This window comes from Anolis sagrei, chromosome 6 (genome assembly GCF_037176765.1).
Source record: "Anolis sagrei isolate rAnoSag1 chromosome 6, rAnoSag1.mat, whole genome shotgun sequence".
Lineage (NCBI taxonomy): Eukaryota > Metazoa > Chordata > Lepidosauria > Squamata > Dactyloidae > Anolis > Anolis sagrei.
In genome coordinates this window covers 40,281,158-40,293,306 of record NC_090026.1, presented here as the reverse complement: position 1 = coordinate 40,293,306, position 12,149 = coordinate 40,281,158, and the positions used below count along the sequence as shown (strand labels likewise).

The 12,149-nt window shown below is 41.5% G+C and overlaps 1 protein-coding gene across 1 annotated transcript in view; it reads left to right on the top strand.

The window, feature by feature from the left end:
* Positions 1–12,149, top strand: part of RAPGEFL1 (Rap guanine nucleotide exchange factor like 1) — a 102,179-nt gene that overhangs the window by 46,705 nt on the left and 43,325 nt on the right. The window contains exon 2 of the mRNA XM_060781042.2: positions 9,225–9,303. Within this exon, the coding sequence (XP_060637025.2) occupies positions 9,225–9,303 (79 nt within the window). The remainder of the gene's footprint in view (positions 1–9,224; positions 9,304–12,149) is intronic.

The following is a 12,149-nucleotide window of genomic DNA, read 5'->3' as shown; positions in this document are numbered from 1 at the left end:
TGTCAAACTGCATTAATTCTACAGTGTAGATGCACCCTAATTGTGGGAGAGAGTGGAAAACTTGTTGGAGGGAGCGGGTAATAAGAGTAAGTCATAGTGTAGAGGAGGAGAGCATGGCTGACTAATTGGAAACATGAACAGAACCATTCCAAGTGGGAACATTCTCTTGCAGAGCCCATTCCTTCCCTCTGCTTTTGATATTCAGGTGAGAGTGCATCTCGGAAATTATCTCCCAAGCTGTTGTTTGCCCCTGAAAATGCTCTTTACTGCTGGCAGCACCTTCGAGAGTAATTATCGTCTTTGGCAGGTGAAATTAGCAGGAAAATAGCACAGGAGGAAGGATTGAATTTCCTCACCCCCTGTGTCTCAGTTTTGATTTGGGTCAAGTCCTCGTACGACTGCTTTTGATTAAGGAAGTTGTTTGGGATAAGAGCATAAGAAGAAATCTGCTTCAAATATACATAATCTGTGGACATGGAAGAAGCCATGCTTACTTAATGCCTTCGGTATCACAGTGAGAAGGGAGTACAGTTTGCTACCGAGTTGCATTAGGAATCTTCTATTAAAAAGACAACAAGAAAGGGCTTGCTCTTTGTTAAAGGATTACAAAGAAATAGACAAGGGAGGAAACTGGGCTAAGATAGCCTGCATCAATTCCAGAACTTTTTCTAGAGCCAATCCAAAATATTTTGCTGCTCGTGGTGAAGGGCATGAGAGCGTCTTCCCATTTTATTTACAAAATTTACCCAGCAGTTGAACCTTCAAAGTTGGATGTTAAGTCCATGCAGCTATCTGCCTCATTCTTCTCAATGGCAGGGCTGATACTGTTTAATTCTGATAAATAAATGTGTGATATATAGTTGAACCTCCACATTTGCAGGTTTAGCTTTTGCAGGTGTGATTATTTCTCATATTGCTGCATTAGTAAAGGTAAAAGTAAAGGTTTCCCCTGACATTAAGTCTAGTCATGTCTGACTCCGGGGGTTGGTGCTCATCTCCATTTCTAAGCCGAAGAGCTGGCTTTGTCCAAAGACGCCTCCTAGGTCACGTGGCCAGCTTGACTACATGGAGTGCCGTTACCTTCCCGGAGAAGTCGTACCGATTGATCTACTCACATTTGCATGTTTTCGAACTGCTAGGTTGGCAAAAGCTAAAAACCATTTAAAAAAATTATATGCGTGAGGACACTGCTGCCCTAAACCTTTAAAAATTGGAAGGCTGACTGTATTACCGTAGCCAAGCTGAAAGGCAATAATTTTAAAAATGAGTACAGCAAAAGTTTGGGGAAAGATCTGACAATATAATGTAACTGTAATGTTTGATTGCTGACAGAAATCTCCCGTGAGATGCTTTAAAGTAGAGGCAGTTAAGGTCTGTTATCCAGTTGCGGAAATAGTTGTGGAATATCTGTGGTTATATAGATGAGGCTTCTCTTCAAATTAATGGTATTCTAATACTATTCTCTTTCAAAAATCAAAAATTTGGAATTGGGGAAAAACAGATTTTGGATTAATTTGGATATGCTGAAACAGAAAAAAATAATGAGAAGCAACCATAGCTGTTTGTTTGTTTGGTTGCATGCTGGAAGTCGCTTCTGGTGTGAGAGAATCAGCTGTCTACAAAGATGTTGCCCAGGGGATGTGTTATGATCCTGCGGGCAGGCTTCTCTCAACCAAACACAGTGAAGCCATCTGCCCTTGTGCTTTGCTACTCTGCTGCTGAGTACGTAGGCTCAGTGTGGAACACATCTCACCACGTTAAAACAGTGGATGTGGCTCTTAATGAGACATGTTGCATCATCACAGGATGTCTATACCCCACACCACTGGAGAAATTATACTGTTTAGCTGATATTGCAGCACCTGACATCTATTGAGAAGTAGCATCCAATCATGAAAGGACCAAAGCATTGACATCTCCGGCCCATCCTCTGTTTGGATGTCGGCCAGTATGCCAGTGCTTTAAATCAAGAAATAGCTTACTAAGATCTACAGAGATACTCGCAGGAACACCTCAGCAAGCAAGAGTCCAAAAGTGGCAGGCTAAAACTCAGAACCACAATCCATGGCTTATACCGAATGAGAGACTCCCCTCTGGACACACAGAAGACTGGACGACTAGGAAGGAACTGAACAGACTGCTCTCTGGTATCACAGATGCAGAGCCAACCTTAAGAAATGGGGCTAAAAAGTGGAGTCCATGACATACGAATGTGGAGAAGAGAAAGCCACAGACTACTTATTACAATGCAGTCTGAGCACAGTGCACAATGGAGGACCTTCTTATAGCAACACCAGAGGCACTCCAAAGAACATTTAGCATAATGCCAAGTTTTTTACTTTTAACTTTGTTTGTGTTTTTAAATATATTACAACTATACACCCAATTCACTTCTGACATGATAAATATACCATAGCTTTGACTTTTGCCATGCCATGGGAATGGTATGTAGACTACCAGAAGAGTTTGCAGAATGGGCACTTAAGACATCATGAAGCTTTGGATATTGATTTATTTTTATACACAGAAATAACATCGTCCTTGTTGTTTTCGGATCAGACCAGATGTTATGGAGGAGGATGAAGAGTTGCAAGAAGCTTGTGTACTGGTAAAGGGGAGTACTTACGTCTAATCCTATTTCTGTGGGCTGATTTTTTAAAAGTTCAACAGTAGTCTACCAAAATATCCTCCCACTGTGCCATTTACTCTACAGGGAGCAGAAGGGAAGCTAAACACTTTCCATATTCCGACCATTATCCTGATAAATTTTCCCCTCAGCTGCTTCTCTCTTCATAAGGAAGAAAGCAGCTCTTCCCACCTCCTGTGTTTTTGATCAGAAACTGAGCTGCCTACATCTGCATTGAAATATATGTTTTAAAACACCCTTTCTACACAAAAATTGCACTGGCGTATTGCATTCTCTTCTGCTTCCCCCTCTCTTTTCATAAAGACTCAGAATTCTTCTACACATATAATTAAAGAACTGTGATTCCAGTTCAGCTGCCATGGCAACATCCTTTGCGTTTGTAGTTTAGCAAGTCCATTAGGATTCTCAACCAGAGACCTCTAGTGCTTTCATTCAACTAAAAATCCCAGGATGTATCTATGACTGTTAAAAACAGAACCATGGTATTGCCTAATAATAATAATAATAATAATAATAATAATAATAATAATAATAGTAAAGAGTGAATACTGTTAAAACACAATGCAGAGCAGAAGAGAAAACTGGCAAAAGAAGGCTCTCCATGGACAGTTCCTGGGGAAAATTGAGAGCCAAATTGACAAAGAAAAAGCATGGATATGGCTCACAAATGGAACTCTGAAAAAGGAGACGGAGGCCTGATTCTGGCACCCAAGAACAAGCCATTAGAACCAATGCCATCAAAGCCAGAATTGAAAAGTCGACAACAGATCGCAAGTGAAGACTCTGCAAGGAAGCAGATGAAACAATAGATCACATCCTCAGCTGCTGCAAGAAGATCGCGCAAACAGACTACAAGCAGAGGCATGACACTGATGCTCAGATGACTAATTGAAACCTGTGCCACAAATACCATCTGCCTGTGACAAAGAACTGGTGGAATCACACACCTGCAAAAGTTACAGAAAATGAACACGTCAAACTACTCTGGGACTTCTGAAGTCAGATAGACAGTGTTTTGGAACACAATACTCCTGATCTCACGGTTGTGTTAAAAAACGAAGTATGGATCGTCGATGTTGCAATCCCAGGCGACAGCAGGATTGAAGAGAAACAACTGGAAAAGCTGACACGATATGAGGATTTAAAGATCGAACTGTAAAGACTCTGGCACAAGCCAGTAAAAGTGGTCCCAGTGGTGATCGGCACACTGGGTGCAGTGCCTAAAGACCTTGGCCTGCACTTAAACACAATTGGCGCTGACAAAAATTACCAATTGCGAGCTGCAAAAGGCCACCTTACTGGGATCTGCACACATTATTCGCCGATACATCACATAGTCCTCGACACTTGAGAAGTGTCCGACGTGTGATCCAATACAACAGCCAGCAGAGTGATGTTGTTTGCTGTGGACTCATCTTGTTGTGTTTCAAATAATAATAATAATAATAATAATAATAATAATGACAACAACAACAGTTTTATTTTTGTACCTCGCCTCCATCTCCTCGAAGGGACTCAGGGCAGCTTATATGGGGACAAGCCTGAGATTCAACATAGTTAAAATGTAACAACAAAATTCATAAAAGCATTTCAAACAGTATAAAACAACCACAGAATACAATACAGAGCGAACATCTAGCAATCTTCAGTTGTCTGAATAGTGCACAGTACTGAGTTCGGGCGGGCAACTGATGCAAATCACTTGCCAAAGGATAGGGTTGATGGATAAAGTGCTAAATATATCTGTGTAATATGAAAAGACACCCATATTCTCTATGTTATGATAACTAGAAGGAGCCCCTGCTGGCACAATAGGTTAAACCCTTGTGCCAGCAAGACTGAGGACCGACAAGTCTGACGTTTGAATCTGGAGAGAGTGTGGATGAGCTCCCTGTGTCAGCTCCAGCTCCCCATGTGGGGACATGAGAGAAGCCTCCCACAAGGATGGTAAAACATGAAAACATCCAGGCATCCCCTGGGCAACGTCCTTGCAGACAGCCAATTTTCTCACACCAGAAGCAACTTGCAGCTTCTCAAGTCAGTCCTGACACACACACACACACAACAAAAAACTGGAAGGCATCAACATGCATGGAAATCAAAGGTCTGAAGAAAAAATTCTTTAGAAATATTATCTGGGGCTGGAGGAAACAGCCTAATGAGGGTTGGTCATGATCACTAATTGCAGAACGATGGCTGAGGTTGGATCTACACTGCCAAATAATCCAGTTGAAAGCAGATCATCTGGATTTTATATGGCAGTGTAGATGGGGCCTAACTATGGGAAAGGAGTAGAATGGAGCATCTTGGGAGAAGGCATGAAGCTTAGACATTGGCATTAATTCATATTGCAAGATATCGATCAAAATAACAGTATTAGAATATTGGAATGAGAGGTTGTAAACAACAAACCTGAAGATCTGCATGTTGATCTGTGTGCTTCCTGGGTGTGGTGTCTTTTTTCTCATGCTCTAAGGAGGTCTCTCTTTTGAGAAATAGCTATAATGATGGAGCTCTATTGTTGTAGCTACATCTGCTGATGCAACCCTCGAAAACCCAACTGATAAACAGGGAGCTTCACCAACATAGGAATTTCTCAGGTGCTGGGAAGTGGGGCAGTGGGTGAAGAAGCAACCAGGAAGCCTCTCCTTTCTCATCATTTGATTCTGCATCAGGAGACATAGGTATGATGGTGGAGGTTCTTTGTTGTAGCTACATCTGTCGTTATAAACCAGTGGTTCCCAACCTTTTTTTTTTTTACCAGGGACCACTTTGACCAGGGGCCACGGACCACTTTCCAACAGTACCAAAAGGGTTACTAATCAGTTTTTGGTCAATTTTAGATTTGGTTTGGTTATTTGGGGTGCTGATTTAGAAAATTGCATTGGATAGACCACATTAGCTCTAGTTTCTGATACAGAACATATGCCATCCAGTAGTCACTGTCTGCTCGCCCACAGAAAACCATATTTCATAATCTAGAGCTGATGTGGTAGTAGTAACCTTTCGTTGGTAGTCAGCCTCTTCTCTCCCAACATCCCCATTGCCTCAGCACTATAAGAGGGTTTTGCGAGACCTGTCGCTCTCGTTGCTGCGTGGTTTCAAGGCAACGATGTAGTAATGGTGAGGCTGTGAACCATATTTTCATTCTTGTGGACCACTGGTGGTCAATAGACCTCTGGTTGGAACCCACAGTTATAAACCCTCCCAAATTCACCTGAAAAAGCAGGGAGTGACTGCAACATAGGATGCTGAAGAGTGGTGAGTGAAGAAGCATCTAGTTGTATTGTCAAAGGCTTTCATGGCTGGAATCACTGGGTTGTTGTTGGTTTTTTCGGGCTATAAGGCCATATTCTAAAGGCATTCTCTCCTGACGTTTCACCTGCATCTATGGCAAGCATCCTCAGAGGTTGTGAGGTCTGAGGATGCTTGCCATAGATGCAGGCGAAACATCAGGAGAGAATGCCTCTAGAACATAGCCATATAGCCCCAAAAAACCAACAACAATCCAGCATCTAGCTGCTTTGTGCATGGCATAGAGGGGATGCCATGTATTTTGCTTCAGGCAGTAAAATGCCTTGGTTCAGTCATGAAGCTGAATACAAGTAAAGTACTTTGTATATTATCCATATTAGAATTCACAGCTGGATGTGTTAGTAGCCACTAGCTTAGTCAGAAATAGAAGTAATTGTAGTCGTCCAATTAGTAATTACATGTTTATTTGTTTGAAGTAAATAGCCACAAAGGGAGGGCTCCTAGTTATACATAGGGGATTTAACATGTTGCACCTGCTGTGATCTCTCCCCTCATCCATGGCTGCTGTTTGCATTAGTAATATATAATCTCACTGGGAGCTTTCCATTTGATGCTGCAAATAGCACTTGATGGGAACAGATTTGACAAATTTAGTGGATGTAGGGTGCTTCTTTTTACTTTTTGACTGGGTGCCTGAATGTTGTAGTGGAGCTGCCACCTCTGCTGTCATAACCATTTGAGGCTGGAAGAGCAATGACTGCTGCCAAGAAAAGAGAAGAAGAAAAGAAGCCGAAATAGGTTTTATTCTTAAGAGTGAAGCCTTGTCTTACAGAAACTTGATGGGAACAAAAAAGTCCTCGCTCCACCTCATGTTCCCTCAGTTCTGATTTACTTTTTTCAATTTTTGTGTTGCTGTCACCTAATGAGAAGGGCTCTTATCTTGCTTGCTCCTCGCTTTGCTGGGTAAAGGCAGCAGGACCCACAAACCTTGTGGAACAGTATTGATCCTTTGTATTATTTTATGTTAAATAAGGGGCAACAATAGGTAACTAGGTAAATATTTTTATTAGCCCCAAATTTTACTAGGGATGTTGGGGAGGCATCCCAAGAGGGGCTTTACTTTCCTTCATAACCAGAAGTATACTGGAAGTATGCTGGTTATGTCCCGTTTTGATAAAAGGATTTCAAAAGGCTCAAGAGACCTTACAGCAGTGGTTCCCAAACTCTGGTCCATGGGCCATCAGTGATCCCCAAGAATTAAATATGGTCTGCAGCCTCACTGTTACTATACCATTGCAACTAGAGTGACTGGTCTCACAAAACCTCTTATAGTGCCGATGCAACGCGGATGTCGGGAGTGAAGAGGCTGACTACTAACAAAAGACATGACAACAAGCCTCCTGACTGCTGCTTCTCTTTCTCCTCCCTCCCCCCTTGGTGTCTTCGTTTTTAGGTCAGTTTTTGGGGCTATTTGGGGTGGTGATTCACAAAATTGCATTGGATACACCACATCAGCTCTAGATTATTAAATATGGTTTTCTATGGGTGAGCAGTTGGTGACTACTGGATGGCATATGTTCTGTATCAGAAACTAGAGCTGATGTGGTCTGTCCAATGCAATTTTTGAATCAGCAGCTCAAATAACCAAAGTGAATCTAAAGTTGATCAAAAACTGGTTCGTAACCCCTTTGGTACTACTGTTGGAGAGTGGTCCCTGGTCAAAGTGGTTCCTAGTCAAATTGGTCCTTAGTCAAAGTAATCCCTAGTCAAAATGTTCCCTGGTCAGAGTGGTCCCCAGTCAAACTGATCCCTGGTCAAGTGGTCCCTGGTCAAATTGGTCCCTGGTCAAAGTGGTCCCTGGGCAAAGTAATCTCTGGTCAAAGTCGGCCCTGGTCAAAGTCATCCCTGATCAAGTGGACCCTGGTCAAAAAAATCTTGGAAACCATTGACCTCCCAAATAAAAAACGCCCTAGATGCTTTCTATGGCTCATTTGCAATGTTTTGAAGAGCACTTGTTTATTTTGGGCACAGTAGAGGGTTTTTAGTAATTAAAAGCTTCACGCTTACTTCCAGTTTTAGGAGAAAGCTTCTCCTTGACCTAAAGTTGCACAGGGGCTAAAAATGTGATACAATGCTTTCCATTCAGGCATTTAGAGGCATATATATATATATATATATATATATATATATATATAAAAATGTGGTTTTGACTTCTAGTGGGTCTCCATATGCTTTTTGGCATATAACTCCCCTCAGCATGGCCAGTAGTCATCAATCATGGAAATGGCAGTCAAGTAATATTTGGAAGGCCACTGCTCCCCATCCCCTTTTGTATTGCTTATCTTCCTTTTCGGCTTTTGACTTGTGACCTTTGCTTCTTTATGATTAGTTTTGCCATACTGAACAGCAGCAAAAGAAAAATGTATACAGTTGTGATCAAGAAAATGTGTGAACAAATTTTGGGAGGGTTAGGTTTGTGATGGAAGTTGAAACAACATTGGGGTCTAAAACATGCACACTTTGCAAAATATGCAGGAACTGATTATGTTTTTATTCATTTTATTCAGAAACACACTGTTGTCACTTGTCAAAGCTGGCTCCCAGGACAGAAACAATGTGTACCGAGTTTCGGTGTACATATGATGCATCCTGGTTCAAATAACTCCCTAAGAAATGACAGAGAGGTGGAAAGAGTCATTCTGACTTCTTTATTGGAGATGAAAGTTGGCAGCCCTGCCTACCTCAAAAGCATTTTCCAAGGTGGAGCCTTTGAAAGCAATTTGGTTTAGGCTTGTTTCAATATCTGTGTGGCCTCATGCATAGCCTGTCTGTTTGCTCCATTTTGTTATGCCAACCTTCTACAACATGGTTCTTTCTGGATATTGCAGACATCAGCTCCCATTATACTTAACAATTGGCCATGTTATTGCGCTACTTCAAGTAATTGGAGCAGTGAAATAAGTGACTATGAAACAATATGATTGACAAATGGAATGGCCCTGGATTATGTTTTGGTTGGCGTGATTTTAATTGTTGTTTTTAATTATTCATGTTTTAGTTGTAATTGTTTATATGACATCAAATTGCTGCCTGTTGTAAGGCCGCATTGAGTTCCCTCCAGCGCGTGAAAGGCAAGATATAAATATGATAAATAAATAAATAGCTGGGGCTGATGGGACTTGTCCAAAATGTCACCAGAGTTATATCACTCAAAGAAAGGGTGTTCCAACTAGCTTGATACTAGTCTAACTTTGTATCCAGAGGAGTTGTGAGACATTGGGATTGACTCTTTCTGTTTTTTTCCTTTCCTGTTTTTTCTTAGATCTGCTCCTGGATGATATTGTCCTCACTCATTCGTTGTTCCTGCCCACGGAGCAGTTCCTGCATCAGCTGCATCAGCAATATCCTTTCCATATATTGTATGGCATATAACATTGGGAAAGGCCCTTTAGGATGACGGCATAGTGGGAGATGGACCAAGAGGAGAGATGTCTTTCTAATGTGTTTAATTGCAAGAGTAATTCTATCCACCTTATCCTTTCATATTACCCATTTTTGCTGCAGAGAGTTTTGAGTTTTCCTATTTTGGCAACCACAGCCCAAGCCAGTTCCATAACACTTACTTTTGTGTGTTAGCCTTCAAATCATCTATCAAGTTATGGTGACCCAATACTTTAGACCAGGGGTCCCCAAACTTAGGCTCAGGGACTGGATACGGCCCTCCAAGGTCATTTACCTAACCCTCGTTCAGGGTCACCCTAAGTCTGAAACAACTTGAAAGTACACAACAACAGCAACAACCCTATCTCATCAGCTAAAAGCAGGCCCACACTTCCCATTGAAATACTAATAAGTTTATATTTGTTAAAATTGTTCTTCATTTTAATTATTGTATTGTTTTAAAGTGTTATTTGCACTACAAATAAAATATATGCAGTGTGCACTGCATAGGAATTCATTCATGTTTTTTTCAAATTATAATCCAGCCCCCACAACAGTTTGAGGGACTGTGACCTGGCCTTCTGTTTAAAAAGTTTGAGGACCCCTGCTTTAGACTCTTGGAAATTACAGCTCAAATTGTTTTAAAACAGGGGTGGAAATTGTAATAACCCTACTGGTGCTGTTGGATTGTAACTCCCAACAGTCCTGGTCATCACAGTCCGTGGTGAGAAACATTGGGAGATGCATTCAAACAATTACATTTCAAGAACTTCTGGAGAACTCCATACTTTCCACCTCAGTTTTGAAACAAATCTCTAGTCTTCGTGGCAAAAAAAATGTTTTAGCCTCATCAGATGAAATACCAGAAGACAAAGAGGATTTTCTAGTAGTTAGTTCTCCACCACCCAACCTCCCCCCCTTACTACACTCCCAGTTCAGCGTCTCTTGATGTGTCAATGTTCTTTGGCCTAGAAAAAGGTGAATACATTATATTAATTGAGCAGACAAAAGGAATTTGTCAAGCTTGTATCTCAAACGGTGAAGTTTCCTCCTACAGATCTGACTCTGCAATTCTAGGAAAAATCCTACCCACCTTCTCTGTTTTGACACTTCCCCGTATTAATGTGTCCCACATCTGGATGTGATGCAGTGGGAAGAGAAGGAACTAGTAACCTAATTTTTATTCAAAGAGGGGTAAGAAGTTCTTTTTAAGAGACTTCACAACTAAACGATCGAGATTATGCTTTGCATATATGAGATGCCAGTTCAGTCACTGGCATCTCCAGTTAAAAAGTATATAGGCCTAGACATCACTCTCTCAGAAACCAATTCATGCTTAATGAGGAAGTTTTCAAGCAATGACACACCAGGACTCTCTTGTGAATATCCACCTTGAGTTCCCAGATGTTTGGAGAAGCTCTTTGGGTTGTTGTAGGTTTTTCTGGCTAAATGGCCATGTTCTAGAAACATTCACTTCTGACGTTTCACCTGCATCTATGGCAGGCATCCTTAGAGGTTGTGAAGTATCTCCCTCTATGTTCCATCTCATAGTTTAAGATCTACTGGGGAGGCTCTGCTCTCGGTCCCACCGGCCTTGCAAACGCAACTGGTGGGGATGAGGGACAGGGCCTTCTCGGTGGTGACCCCCCGCTTATGGAATTCGCTTCACAGCGAGATTAGATCAGCGTCCTCCCTCCTTTCCTTTAGGAAAAAACTAAAATCATGGTTTTGGAACCAGGCTTTCGGCTAACGGGCACAGCAGCACTTTGGACTTCGAACTGGACCATATGATTGTTATGATAATTGGAAGTGGCTATGTGATTATATAATTAATGTTTCTGTTTTTTAATCTATTATGTATTTATAGTTTTATATTGTTGTTTATTGATATTGTTGCATCAAGTTGTTGCCTATGTTAGCTGGGGGGGAGGTTGAGAAGGACGGGGTAGAAAAGTTGTAAATAAATAAATAAATAAATAGAAAGGTCAGGAGAGAATGCTTCTAGTACATGGCCATATAGCCTGAAAAACCTACAACAATTCAGTGATTCCGTCCATGAAAGCCTTCAACAGCACACTTCTCCCATTCATGCTTTATGGGAATTGTGAGACAAATATGATTGCTACAAAGCTGGTAGGCTTTCTGAGAAGTTGTAAGCAAAGCCATTCTCTATGTAGGACAGTTTGATGTGGCATGAAGGGAGCATCACCGAGACACGCCATTTCCAGCATCATTCCTAGTAATATACAATTGGAAAAGAAATCTGCACTGCTTACAAGATCTTCCCAGTCCCAGTTCTGCATTACTGGCTGCTGTTTTAAGGGAGCAAGAAAATAATTATATGCTCTTAGTAGGATATGTTGAAGATATCCATTTGCCTGTAATAAATGATAATTTTGGTTTAAGCCCAGGCAGATTGTGCAGATTCGAAAGTGCTGTAGGCTGCTGTGTGTGTAAGTGTGCAGGAAGAGAATGCTAATAGGTGTGGCCTATAAACCACTTTCTACTACACACTATACTAAAAGTGTAGTATCGCTGTTGCCTTTTGCGCCTGATCACCCTACATAGAATCATAGAATTAGAAGAGACCTCATGGGCTATCTAGTCCAACCACCTGCCAAGAAGCAGGTAAATTACATTCAAAGCACCCCCAATAGATGGCCATCCAGCTTCTGTTTAAAAGCTTCCAAAGAAAGAGCCTCTACCACACTCTGGGGCAGAGAGTTCCACTGCTGAACAGCTCTCACAGTCAGGAAGTTCTTCCTAATGTTCAGGTGGAATCTCCTTTCTTGTAGTTTGAAGCCAT